This window comes from Neolamprologus brichardi, chromosome 4 (assembly GCF_056152115.1).
Source record: "Neolamprologus brichardi isolate AB-2024 chromosome 4, ASM5615211v1, whole genome shotgun sequence".
NCBI lineage: Eukaryota > Metazoa > Chordata > Actinopteri > Cichliformes > Cichlidae > Neolamprologus > Neolamprologus brichardi.
The window spans coordinates 3,493,919-3,506,265 of NC_142107.1; the positions used below are offsets into that span (position 1 = coordinate 3,493,919).

Genomic DNA, 12,347 nt, shown 5'->3' on the forward strand with positions numbered 1-12,347 from the left:
AGGATTTAAAGGCTGCTCACTAATCCTTTCTGATATACTTTCTATAATCACACAGAATGAAAAATCCACAGAGCAGCTAGCTCTCATTTTGACTTTTATTGTGGGGAAAAAAAACAGAAAGGGGTGGGGGGTTAGCACACACTGAGGATATGTGCAGCAGATCCTGCAGGTGGAGGTATGTCAAATAAAAATAACATCTTTTACAACATGCAATGCTGGAGACATATTCTGTTTGATTTTGCCGCTGGATGCAGTTTATATATACAGTAGGGTCACACTTATTTCTCCCACCTGCCTGAAAGATGTTAACTTAATTACATTAAATGGTAAATAATATTCTTGCAAAAAGTCAGTGCTTCCATACAAACGGTCTCGTCCCTTTTAAATTACCCCACATTCTGCATGTGGCACAGAAAGGACTGCTGCTCAAAAGGCACCGAGGAAGAACTGGTTCTCCATGACACGGACGCCGCATGGGTGGAAACAGGCACCAAAATAGTGGGGTTCAGCGACCTTTGCCGAGGGTCCCTCGTGCTTCAGATCAGCTATGATGTTTGAACAGCTAGCGTTAAAGACTCAGTGCTAGCTGTTCCACCATGACAGCAGCCCGAGGCCTGGCTCACAGATGGTGCCCTGAAACAAGAAGTGGAAAAGGTCAGGATGGGTGTGATCCTTGACTTTTAGAAGAGTTCAAGCCACTGCACATCCACAAGGCTGTGTAGGTCTCTTGTTTCAGGAAAACGTATACATACCGGTCACATCATACTCAAATTCTTGGTGTAGTAGACACAGAGAAAATCAATGCTGGCTACTATGCTTTCACATAAAGCTGAAGAGCTGAAAAGAGCAACTTGTCGCTATGGAAGAATTCAGATTTTACAGATGCCACTCACATTATCTATTCTGCGTACAGGTCTTGTTCGTTATGAATTTTCCATCAATTTTCTTCAGTTTTAAGCATCAATTAAGCTTCTAAATGATCTCCGGGTCTGAACACAACAAAGAAACAGCAGAAAAAAAGGCTTCCAAAAAGCTAAAGCTCCACTGCCACAAGTTTGACATTATTTTGCAATTCAGCATGTAAAAAGTTATCTATAAATAAGCTTGTACCTAATTTTGTATGCATCAGTAAAGAGAGACAAAACTAATTAGAGCTTGATAGATTTTTTAACATGCACACACATAACATTTTAATAATGACCCATTTTTAGACGTGAACGTAATGATATTTGTCTCGCATCAGTGCTGCACCTTCCTCTTACTTCTTTGTACACTAATGTAAATGTCTTGTATCAGTCAGGTTAGGTAAAGATAGCAACGTTTATGGTCTTCTACTGCTGCACTGCAAACAGCACGCCTGTCAGGAGTTCATAGGAAATATCTAATTTAATCAAGTGTTTTAGCTTGCTATCTGGACAAAGCAGTCTCTAGATGTCCGGGCTCCCAGCATCATTTTCATGAGACCGAACAGCACGACCATAAGAAACGAGGTCTAGCTCCAAAGGTGCTCCCCCCCAGAAAAGCTAGAGAACAAAACTGCTATTGCCTTCTTGTTTGTTTTTCTTAGCTTGTGACACTGACACAACACATCCCACCGCCTAACACAGAGGGATGCAAAAGTCTTGATCACTTTAGTTACACAGTGGTAATTACTTCTTTCACTAGAGCGATGAAAAGGATGGTTTTAAAAAAACTTTCTTGTGTCCATTTAGAGACAGTTTGGTAAGAAAAACCTGGTTGACTCCTTCAGCCATACAGATGAAGGCAACGCCTTAATTACCACACGGTTACGGTTAGCACCATAATTTGTTGGGCACTTTTTTGTCGTTTTTGCCTCTCAACATCACTGCAGTGGATTTATATCGATCAGTCATAATGCGAGCTTTAATTCAAGGGGTTAAAGGAAAGCACTGCATTAAGTGTTACCAGTGTTGGGAAGGTTACTATTAAAATGTTCTCCACTACAGATTACAGAATACATGCCCCAAAATGTATTTTGTAACGTATTCCGTTACATTACTCAATGAGGGTAACGTATTCTGAATACTTTGGATTACTTAATATATTATCAAGCTTTTTACAACTACATGAATGTACTATTCCTGTTTCTCTGGTTTATTACTATTACTGAAGACTACTCGCCAAACCAACAGCAACTAGATTTTAAAATCTTAATATAAAATGAGTAACAGTAGGGTGGACATTAGGTAAGGCTGCACTTTCTGCAGCGATCTCGTATAAAAACTATTCCGCACATATATAAAACAGGTACAAACTGTAGTAAAGGGACCTCTGGCTAATACGTTGGGTTCTGTGTCGGGCTCGTAGCCAAAAACTAGCTTTACTTTGTTGTCTGGGTCAACTTTGCTAGCGAGAGACAGAGAGAGGCGTTGAAAGGCTGCTCCAACGGAACTTATTGTTTTTGGAGGAAAACAGGAACACAGTGTACAGTCGAGTCTTAATAGCTTACTTACGACTGGACTACACTGCCCATGAGGCTATATTCTTTAGGGCTATGCCTGTAACACTCTGCCTGTTGCCCTCATATTAAAAGACTTTTTGAAAAATAATTGTAAAAAATATTTCTTCACGTCATAGTACAGGCTGCATGTAGAGGTGACCTGGACACAGGCATTAGAGCCTCTTAATGCATGTTTTTTTGGGGTTTCCACCAGCGTGGAATTACCAAAAATAGAGAGCGCACAGCCTAACATATGAAACAGGAAAAGACCCATGTGTAATCCGTTGATTTCAACAAAGTAACTTTATTCTGAATACCACCTTTTAAAATGGTAACTGTAACAAAATACAGTTACTCATATTTTGTATTTTCAATACGTAACGCCGGTACATGTATTCCGATACTCCAGACATTTTTATACAAAGTCCGTCATGTACAAAGGCTCAGAATTAACTGATCAATAACAACTGGTTAATTGTCATTTAAAAATAGAGATAGTTTTTAATAACTGGATGAAAACACTTTGTAGTCAGTGACTGAAGTCTTGAAAGACCCATGGTCATCGCCAAATGCTAAGTCTCCTCCTTTAAGATGCTCTACATCATTCAGTAGCTGCTTGTTTTTGTTGTATTTGTGGGTGTCGGGTGACTGACTCAGCCACCGAAGAACCTCCCGTTTCTTGAGTTAAATTTACAGTTTAATTCGGGTCAGTTTTGCGGCATTTGTCTGAATCTCAACAGCGAGTTCAGCGCTCTACACTTCACAATTTATCCTGCTGCTTCAAAAACGGGTAACGTCATCAATAAACACTAGTAAACCAGTTACACAGGTATGTCTATATGCTCATGCAATAACATTTCCACTGCAACACTTCCATGTTTGACAGGCAATGCGGTATTATGTGGCTTATCACTCCTTCATACTTTCCTCTGTCAGTCAAGTTCGTCTTGTTTTCTCTTTGTTGCTCTTTTAGATGTTTTCAGGTGAGATCTAATCTTACCTTCTTATCCTTGAGTGTAACCAGCAGTTTGCACTTTGCTATAAACTCGCTGTATTTCCATTAATGAAAGGGTCTCTAGCTTGTACACACTCCTCAAAAAAGTTTCCGACTCGGTTAGATGTTGTGAAGTTGTTTTTCTTAATTCCATTGTCACACACTTTAGTTGTCTTCTGTGGTCTTTTCAGGCCTTTTGAGGTTGCTACGCTGGTCAGTTCTTCACCAGCTTGTTGATTTGCCTCCTACTGAGGTTTCTGCTGTGCTTCTCTGACATGTTTTTATTTGGGATTTTCAGCTTCAGACTGCTTCTTTCACTGCTGCTGACTTCTCTTTTGGCCTCATATACAAATTACAGTGAAAAGCAACAAAATGTGAGGCCACAAAACCAGTTTTCCAATTGAAAATGTTGGCTGTGTATAAATTTCTTAAACAGCCAATACAATTTTTTTGTGAAACACTTTGAATTAAAAGCTGAAAGTCTGCAATTTCAGTCACATCTTGACTTTTGATTTAAAACCAATTGCATAAGTAAAACACAGTTTTATGATGTTTATTGAAGACTATAAGAAAGTGTATTTTCTTACAATCAGCGTATATGGTGCCTCTTTCTTCTCCCCGCTGTCTTCTTTCGGTGGCGCCGTTGACTGTCCCGGTTGTGCCGCCGTATCAGAGGCGGCAGTGGCCGGGCCTGTTGGTGACGTATCCACAAAGACTTCATCTGTCACCCTGAAACGGATCTCCTCTCCTTGGTCCATGTAGAGGTCATGGGCACCCTCATCGGTCTCATACTCCCAAAGCCAAACTTGCTCGGCTTCATCACTGAAGTGGCAACTAAGGAAGGCTTCACTTAAGCTAAGAAAATAACCTAAACATCATTTTGATTATAATAACAGGGATTTGGAAACAAAACTGCACTTTATGTAATTCACAGAAACATATGTCAGGATACAATTTTGCAGGCTGCTGAAGTGACTCTGGTGGGATGAGAATGTCATCAAAGAAGCCCATCGTCACTGTGAAGCAGAGAAGTGCTTTAGAAAGGTACTTTTATATTGCCTGCTGCAGATGAAAGTAGGGACCAGTGTTGGTCAAGTTACTTAAAAAAAAAATCAGTAACTAATTACTGATTACTTCCCCAAAAAAGTAATCCCATTACTTTACTGATTGCTTATTTTCAAAAGTAATTAATTACTTAGTTACTTAGTTACTTTTTAAAAACACGATTTACAACCTGAATGGGTGATAAAGCGATAGATCTTTCAGCCCAATTCTACTTTTTCTGCATAATCCATCATACTAAATGTAATCAAATGGAAAAGTCTTTTTTTTTTAAACTTGTTTTATCAGTTTTAATCTTTTAACTTTATGCATCAAGCAAAAATTAAATTATATGCACCATTCTCTGACTTGAAGAAATTAGTTTAACATTTAAATTTTTCTGCACATTCCTGCACATAAAATAAAATATTTTTTGTGTTTATACTCAGTCTTTCAAATAGATGCAAGTAAAACACAGCAGAAAATAAATAAAATCAAAGACTAGCGGTCCTGTTGCTCTATTTTCACCTGTAAAGCAGGAGTGGGGTAGGCGGAGGTTTGCTCTGGTGCAGGTGTGCCGCAGTGGTCAGTTGAAGAATCCGCGAGTTTCTCTGTGAATTTCCCATTACGTTGTTACGCACTCGGAGCTTGTTTAGGGGTTTTTTTCGGTGTAAAAAGAAGTTTTCTTCCCACGCACAACGGACGCCAATGTTTTTGTCACTTTTTATGGAATCAAACTCAAAGTAAGGTCAGTACTTCCACGTTTTAAACGCTGCATGCTCATACTCTCTCCCGCACTCGATATATGATCCATTGTTGATCTGCACACAGCTGTTGTCACAAACGTCGCACTTGCTTACGTCACTGTCATGAGACATTCTCGCAAAAAAATCACGGTTTTAGTAACGCAGCGTTCCTACGGGAAAGTAACGGTAATCGAATTACCGTTTCTGCAATAGTAATCCCTTACTTTACTCGTTACTTGAAAAAGTAATCAGATTACAGTAACGCGTTACTGCCCATCTCTGGTAGGGACACAGGAAGTTTCTTAAGCAGACTTTAAAGAAAAGCTTCACGATCTACGATCAGCTTTAAATACCTTGCAGAAAATATTTTAATCAAAAATCATATATAATGATGATTTTTTATATACAGTATTTACAAAGACTGTGCAATGAGAAGACTGCACATAAGATGAAGTGAGAACTAAAGTGCGACCGACCCGCTTGCATATGAACTTCTTTCCAAAGGCACAAAAATAGGGAGGAGAATATTTAAATCAAGCGTCCAAACTGATTTACTAAAATTCACAACACACGGTGCTAATTGTTCCAATATTTAAAGCCAAAAAAAAAATCCCGTGATCATGGTGGCAACACTCCAGTAACTGCAACTGAAAGCTGTTTGGTATGTAGACTTGAAACAGGGTCTTGTGCGGTAAGTTTGACAACACGGTAGATGAGCTCATCCATGATTTTGAACGATGCGGTGGGACTGATTTTGTATTCTCCTGTTTCTATGATTTTTTTGATACAGTGTTTGACATTTTGTAGGTTCCTGCTGTGCCTTGCATACTGTCTTAACCATAATGGAAAGTTATTTGGAGGGTACCAATAAAGCATACATGAGGGTGGCACCTTCTGGCACTGGAGACACTGACAAGTTATTTATATTTTTTAAGCAAAAGTTTCCAAAATGTTGATTTGTAGACAGTCTCTGCATTACTGCACAGTTAATAGCTTAAATACTGGTTAAAAAAAACTTCTAAAGATGTCACCCTGAACTCTGGGAAATTTTGATGGTTGGTTTCGCGGCTAATATCAGTCAGCAAGGAGAATGCTTGTTTGTTGCCGCCCTAACCTTCCTGAGGGTGTGGAGAATAAACGTGCAGACACATGTGTTAGAGTGGTGCTGTGCAGATGTCAAAAATTACCGTAAACTCCCTCCTGACTGCAGTACTTGATCTTGCCGATGAGGATCTCATCAAGGAAGGGGTGAAAAACAACATACCTGAAATGAACTGACACAAGGACCAGAGAAGGTAAGGAGGAGTTACCACTCACCACCATCTACCTTGTTTGTGCACTAACAGTAGAAAAAGGTGAGTTTTGCTTTAATGACTGAGGTATTACAAGCAGTATATGACTTTACCTCAACTACAGAAAGGCTGTCTCAGCTATTTGATGATGATCGTCATACCTTTGGTGTGAGAGGCTCCATCTCCTGGGAATATATAGGAGTCCTCGAGTTTTGTGATGTCGTACAAGCAGATGCAGAGTCCCACGTTATAGACCACCTAATGGAAGCACAGCACTACACAATTTAACACACAAACTTCTGCTAAAAGGACAATATATGTTCAGTATTTTAGCTGCCAAATACTGGTTTTATGTGCTTGCTAATAAATGCTTTCTTGTCCATAAATCAGGACTCTGCTATATGCCTAATATAAATACAGTAGCAACATATTTTTAAGGAAGAATATTAAATGTATCTTTCTTTTTTTTTAGCCAAAAAGACAAAGTAAAGAATATTTTTCAGAGGTGTTTTTAAACTTTTTAAAGACATGTAAATATTTACATTTCTCACAGAATCATTTCCATTCCTCATTATGGGTTAGAGTATAAACTGATGATGGCAGGTTTATTTACAGCACTGAGGTTCAGTTTCCGGAAGAAAGACCAGTCTTATCCTAAAAATGTTTGTAAATGGAATTCCCTATTAAAATTGTTGTATCTCAAGTCTAGGTGGCAATACCATCTTCTTCTCTTCTCTTACTGAAGATGCCTCAATACATTGCATCTCTTCTTAAAGCACTACTCGTGAGGTGAACTATCAAGAACTTCAGTGTTTAAAGGCTTGTACCGTTGAAGGAGACTAGTAATGGGTATCTAAAGGCTTTTTTGATCAGGCTCTGACCACAGGAGTAGTTCAGATAACCTGGATGGGTCTCAGCAAGATTTAGGGTCACCAGATGCCATGGAAACATTAACCTTTCTTCAACTCTTTTAGAGGGATGATCACTCTCCACAACATACGCCCTCATTTTATGTTTTAGTGATAACGATGATAATGGTGAGTGCTTTCCAAAATCTCACACAGGTGTTCAAGTTATCTAAGCCCTTTGTTTAGTGACCTACACTAGTTTTATCTGCTAAAGGGCAAGGTGAAACCAAATCGTACTGAATAACAGAGCCACTGAATCCACTCAGTGCAGAGGTCGGGTTTTTCCTTGCATTTGCCACCCACGCGTATAGCTTAAAAATAAGAGGATGCATTTATAAAGGACCCTGGATGAACTGTTAGTACAGTTTATGTTTTGTGTGGTGAAAATTGATCCTAAGTCTGCTAGAATTGTCTCCATCACCTTGTTGGCCAGCTTCTTGTTCAGTTCCTCCGCGACAGCCTCGTTGAGTTGCCGGTGAAAATTCCACGGCGGAATCCGCACAGTGTCTACCATTTCCACCAGCACGAACATGATTACCGGACACTAATTAACATACATTGAAATAATAATAAAAGCAATAAAAAACATTAATTAATGATTCGAAAGTAGTATCCACGTTTCTTGTTTGTTTGTTTTTGCGACAGCTGATTTACGGCATGTCGCAATTCTAAACGACTACGGCAGGTTTTTGGTGCCACCTAGTGGATGTAACACTGCAATTGCTAACAAATACCGCAAACCATGGACTCGTTAGTGTAACATACCACGACATGCCAGAAAGTGCCAATAGCTTGGAGGTTCTGGTACTTCATACCCCCGGCTGTGCAGTCCAGAAAGGTCAAGTCAAGTCAGAAAACCTGGTCTGTTGAGGGCAATTACCAAAGTCACCTTGAATTTGGGTGCTACTTTATTACCGAGATTACGGTAAGGGTGCTGAGTAGCTGAATAAGAAGTCTGCGCTGCAATTTTGAAATTGTTAATTTGTTTGCAAAAGTTACATTCTGCTACTTAATCCAATACAGGTTTTTATAATAAATTATTATACATACATCATAAATCATAACCAAAAATGTGATGAGTCATAAATCATGTAATAATTAAATCCTTAAGAGCTGACGACAAATCTGTAAAGAAATTCCATTTTGACTTTCGTTCTATCGACAATTATTCTTGATTGATTGATTTTCATTACAAACAAAGATTTAATAGGTTCCTGTAAATTATTGTTGTTAATAATAACAATAATAATTCATGTTTAAGTTTAACTCATGTCAGTCCATGGTAACTGTCTTATCATACTAGTGTACATTAAAAAAAAATAGTGTTACATCTTGATGCATTCTCAATCATCCAGGAAAGTAAATCTCCAAAAGTTGGTTCTGTTCATCTGGACGTAGCGTTTTGTGGGAGAAACGTTTCGTCACTCATCCAAGTGACTTCTTCAGTCTCAGCTGACTGCAGGTTTCCCCAATCTTATAAACAGTACATTTGCATAATGACTGAAACCAGCCCACTGAAGGAACAATGGGCTGGGAGGTCAGTTCCTTAATCATAATTATGCAAATTCTCATGACCATTGATCAACAACCACTGATCAAAGCCCACTGATCAATGGCCGTGAGTACCATTCACAGAGAGCTGGGGAATGGCTGCAATCACAGCATTATAAGACGGCGAAAGATGTACCCTTAGGTCCCCTCCTCGATTCAGAAATGGTCTTTCCCTTTTCACGTAAATGGCCTCCTTGACTCCGCGCTCAAACCAGCGTTCCTCCCTGTCCTGTCCTGTTCCATCCTGGACAGGGAGGAACGCTGGTTTGAGCGCGGAGTCAAGGAGGCCATGGTTGTTGATCAATGGTCCTAACCCTAACCTTAAGAGAGCTGTGCATAAACAAATACTCCCAAACTTCAATAAACTGAGGCAACATTGTAAAGAAGAGTCGGTCAAAATTCCTCCTCCACAGTGATGCGAGACTGCAATAAAATCAAACAGAAAACCATTGCTTCAAGTTATTGCTGCTAAAGGTGCTGAAAGTTTCTCTGTGCTGCTGTTTTTCAGGAGTCACTTGGGGAACATCTTCAGGACCAAACATCTTGACTTTCAGCCCTTATTGGCCATGCTGATAGAGATGCAAAATCTATAGATTTCCCTTTTAACAGGAAGAAATCTGTGGCAGAAGCAGGATAAGGGAGGGGTAGCTTAAAAATAAATAAATAATAAAAATAGAAAATTCAGTGAAATTATCAACAGAAAGGATGTTTGAACAAAAAAGTTCCAAACTGCTTTTAAAATAATTCACAGACTCCACTAAATCTTAGTGGTGTGCCATACTGCAAATTTTGGTATCCATCCAATACCAAGTATATACATTTACTGCCAGTTGGTACTACCAATACTGATACATTCACATTACAAAGGCAGTGAAAATCAATGTGTCATGATTTAGGAGATGCATCATTATCAGTTTGCAAAACTCTGAACATATTTTAATGACGGCTGATGTTTACTCTCCACTTGAGTTAACCCAGCAAAACACACTTTTCAGCTTTTTGTGTATTTTTAAACTGAGTGGGGGGGTTGTTTCGTGTGAACAGTGTGATTTATAGTCGCCTGCACCAACATCGTGCCAAATGCATTTGCCTTCTGTCTGTTAGATTTTAACTCACAAAAATGTACTTGTGGGAAACCGGCACAAGTACAGGGGAGAAATTAGAGCACTGTGTGTGCTGCCCCCATCCGTCTTTCTGCCTGCATACTCTCCCTTTCTAAACCCAATAGAGGAGTTATTTTCAGCATGGTGGTGGAACGTGTACGACAGAGAACCTTATGTCCGTGTTCACCTCCTACAGGCCATGGAAGAAGCCTGCCTAGATATTTCAGTAGATGCATGTCAGGGGTGGATCAGGCATGCATGAGGATTTTACCCCCACTGCCTGGCCAGGGCCAATATAGCCTGTGATGTGGATGAGATTTTCTGGCCTGACTCAGACCAAAGACAGGATGCTAAGGTGGAATAATGTTTTTGGTTGTGTTGTACTGTATGGTACAAAATGTGCCACTGTATATACATTGGTTGCGTCTTTTGTGTTCATTATGTGAAAAGGTTTAGAGGGGAAGAACCACAAGCAACGTAACTTGCCAGTTTTGGAAATATTGTTTTTAATTTATTGCACCAATGTGTAAAACTATAGTGTGTGTGTTTTTGAGGCCTTGTGTGTGATGTCTGTGGGCAAAGTTTGGTTTTTCAGCAAGAGTGAATGGTTTTGAGTTTAGAGCTTCATTTTGACCCGACAATACAATGTTTGGGAAATTGGGTGAGACGTTATGGATTTGTGTTTACTGTTTGATCCTTTTGATTTGTGATCCTCTGGTACTTCTTCTGAACTGAGAGAGCAATGAATCCAGCTGATGGTGAGCGTGTTCAGTATTTACCTAAACAGAATACTACTCCCCAAAACCCAGACTCTGTTTTTCCCTTCCTCTTGATAGACTCTTCTACCACACCAAACATCCAGCTTGTACTGTCTCCAACTTCGACATCCCAGCTGTGAGTCCCTGAGTTAAAGCCCTCAGAGCTCATGACAGAATAGAACCAATCAAACCTCTCTGGATTATCAGGAAGCCGCTGCCTCTCTCCTTCTCTCACTGTTCAGATCTTCAGACAGGATAAAGTCTGGATGAGCAGGGTCCAGAATGAGAGGAGTGTAGGAGACCATGTCCTTCATGTTGTTCCAGATGTTGAAGGTCAGGTTGCCCAGGTGTTTGGCTCAGTCTATCAGAGCTCCTGAGGGCAGCTGTGGATCATCCAGCAGGGGGCAGCGTTGGACTTTTTCAAACGAGAACAGCTTGTAGAACTGAGGGATCTATAATAACCGGAAAGGGCATGTTTGGAGGCGTGCACCCGCTCCTGAAATTAAGATATTTTATCTCCAAAAATGTGTGAGTGTGACAGCAGAGTGCAGGTGTTTATTGCAGGTCAAAAAACATTTTCTGAAGCTCAGAAAATAAATTGTGACTCAGTGTTGTCAGCATTTGTTTCAGGCTTTGTTCTGGTTATTTGTCAGTTTCCCCAACAGTGGGAGTGTTGTCCAGTCACACAAAAACAGGTGGTGTTTAGAGGGATTCACTTTACACGTTACAGACCTATAAAAGTGAAATGGATTGTAAACGTGTGTTTTTGGCTCCTCTCACTGAACAACCAGCAGTTACTGCAGGGGTGGGCAACTCCAAGCCATCACCCAGAGATGGGCCTGAGATGGCCCTAGACATCTCAGGACACGTACACAGTGTGTGTGTGTGTGTAAAAAATCTATATAAAAAGATTTTTATATATATATATATATATATATATATATATATATATATATATATATATATATCTCCTAGAAAAAACATACAATATCAATCAATACACTGGGATCATTAAGTCTGAGTCATCTGCAGGTCACATGTCACTGTTGAGCAATCCAAGCAATTAGTTACATTTTCCACATAAAAATATAAGACCTTCCCTTTGATTACATTTTCTCTGTGTAGAATATTGAAGGGATAGTGGGAGTTGTTAAACATAAATGCGATGAGATCTCATTGAAAACAGAGAAAATATGTTGTTGAAAAAACTCACCACTTGATAGCACCAAACTACACACAAAGTCAAATAACTGAACAATGAATTATTGAATTTACAACCTTTGCTGAGCCTCCCTAGAAAGCCTCCTCATTGAGTTTTATTAAATGGTAAATGGCCTGCATTTGTATAGCTAGTCCCTAAGGACCCCAAAGCGCTTCACACTACATTCACACACTGGCGAGTGTGCTGCCCTGCCCTGGGGGGCACTGACAGAAGCGAGGCTGCCGGACACAGGCGCCACCGGGCCCTCTGACCACCACCAGTAGGCAAACAT

General features: G+C 39.8%; 1 protein-coding gene across 1 annotated transcript; it reads right to left on the reverse strand.

The window, feature by feature from the left end:
• Positions 1-84: 84 nt before the first annotated feature.
• On the reverse strand, positions 85-8,100 carry polr3h (polymerase (RNA) III (DNA directed) polypeptide H). Its single transcript, XM_006797969.3, has 6 exons — positions 7,864-8,100; positions 6,696-6,792; positions 6,430-6,516; positions 4,408-4,471; positions 4,043-4,277; positions 85-633 (listed from the first exon to the last, which is right to left on the reverse strand). The coding sequence occupies exons 1-6, from the start codon at positions 7,972-7,974 to the stop codon at positions 583-585; spliced, it is 645 nt and encodes a 214-aa protein (XP_006798032.2). The 5' UTR covers positions 7,975-8,100; the 3' UTR covers positions 85-582.
• Positions 8,101-12,347: the final 4,247 nt, after the last annotated feature.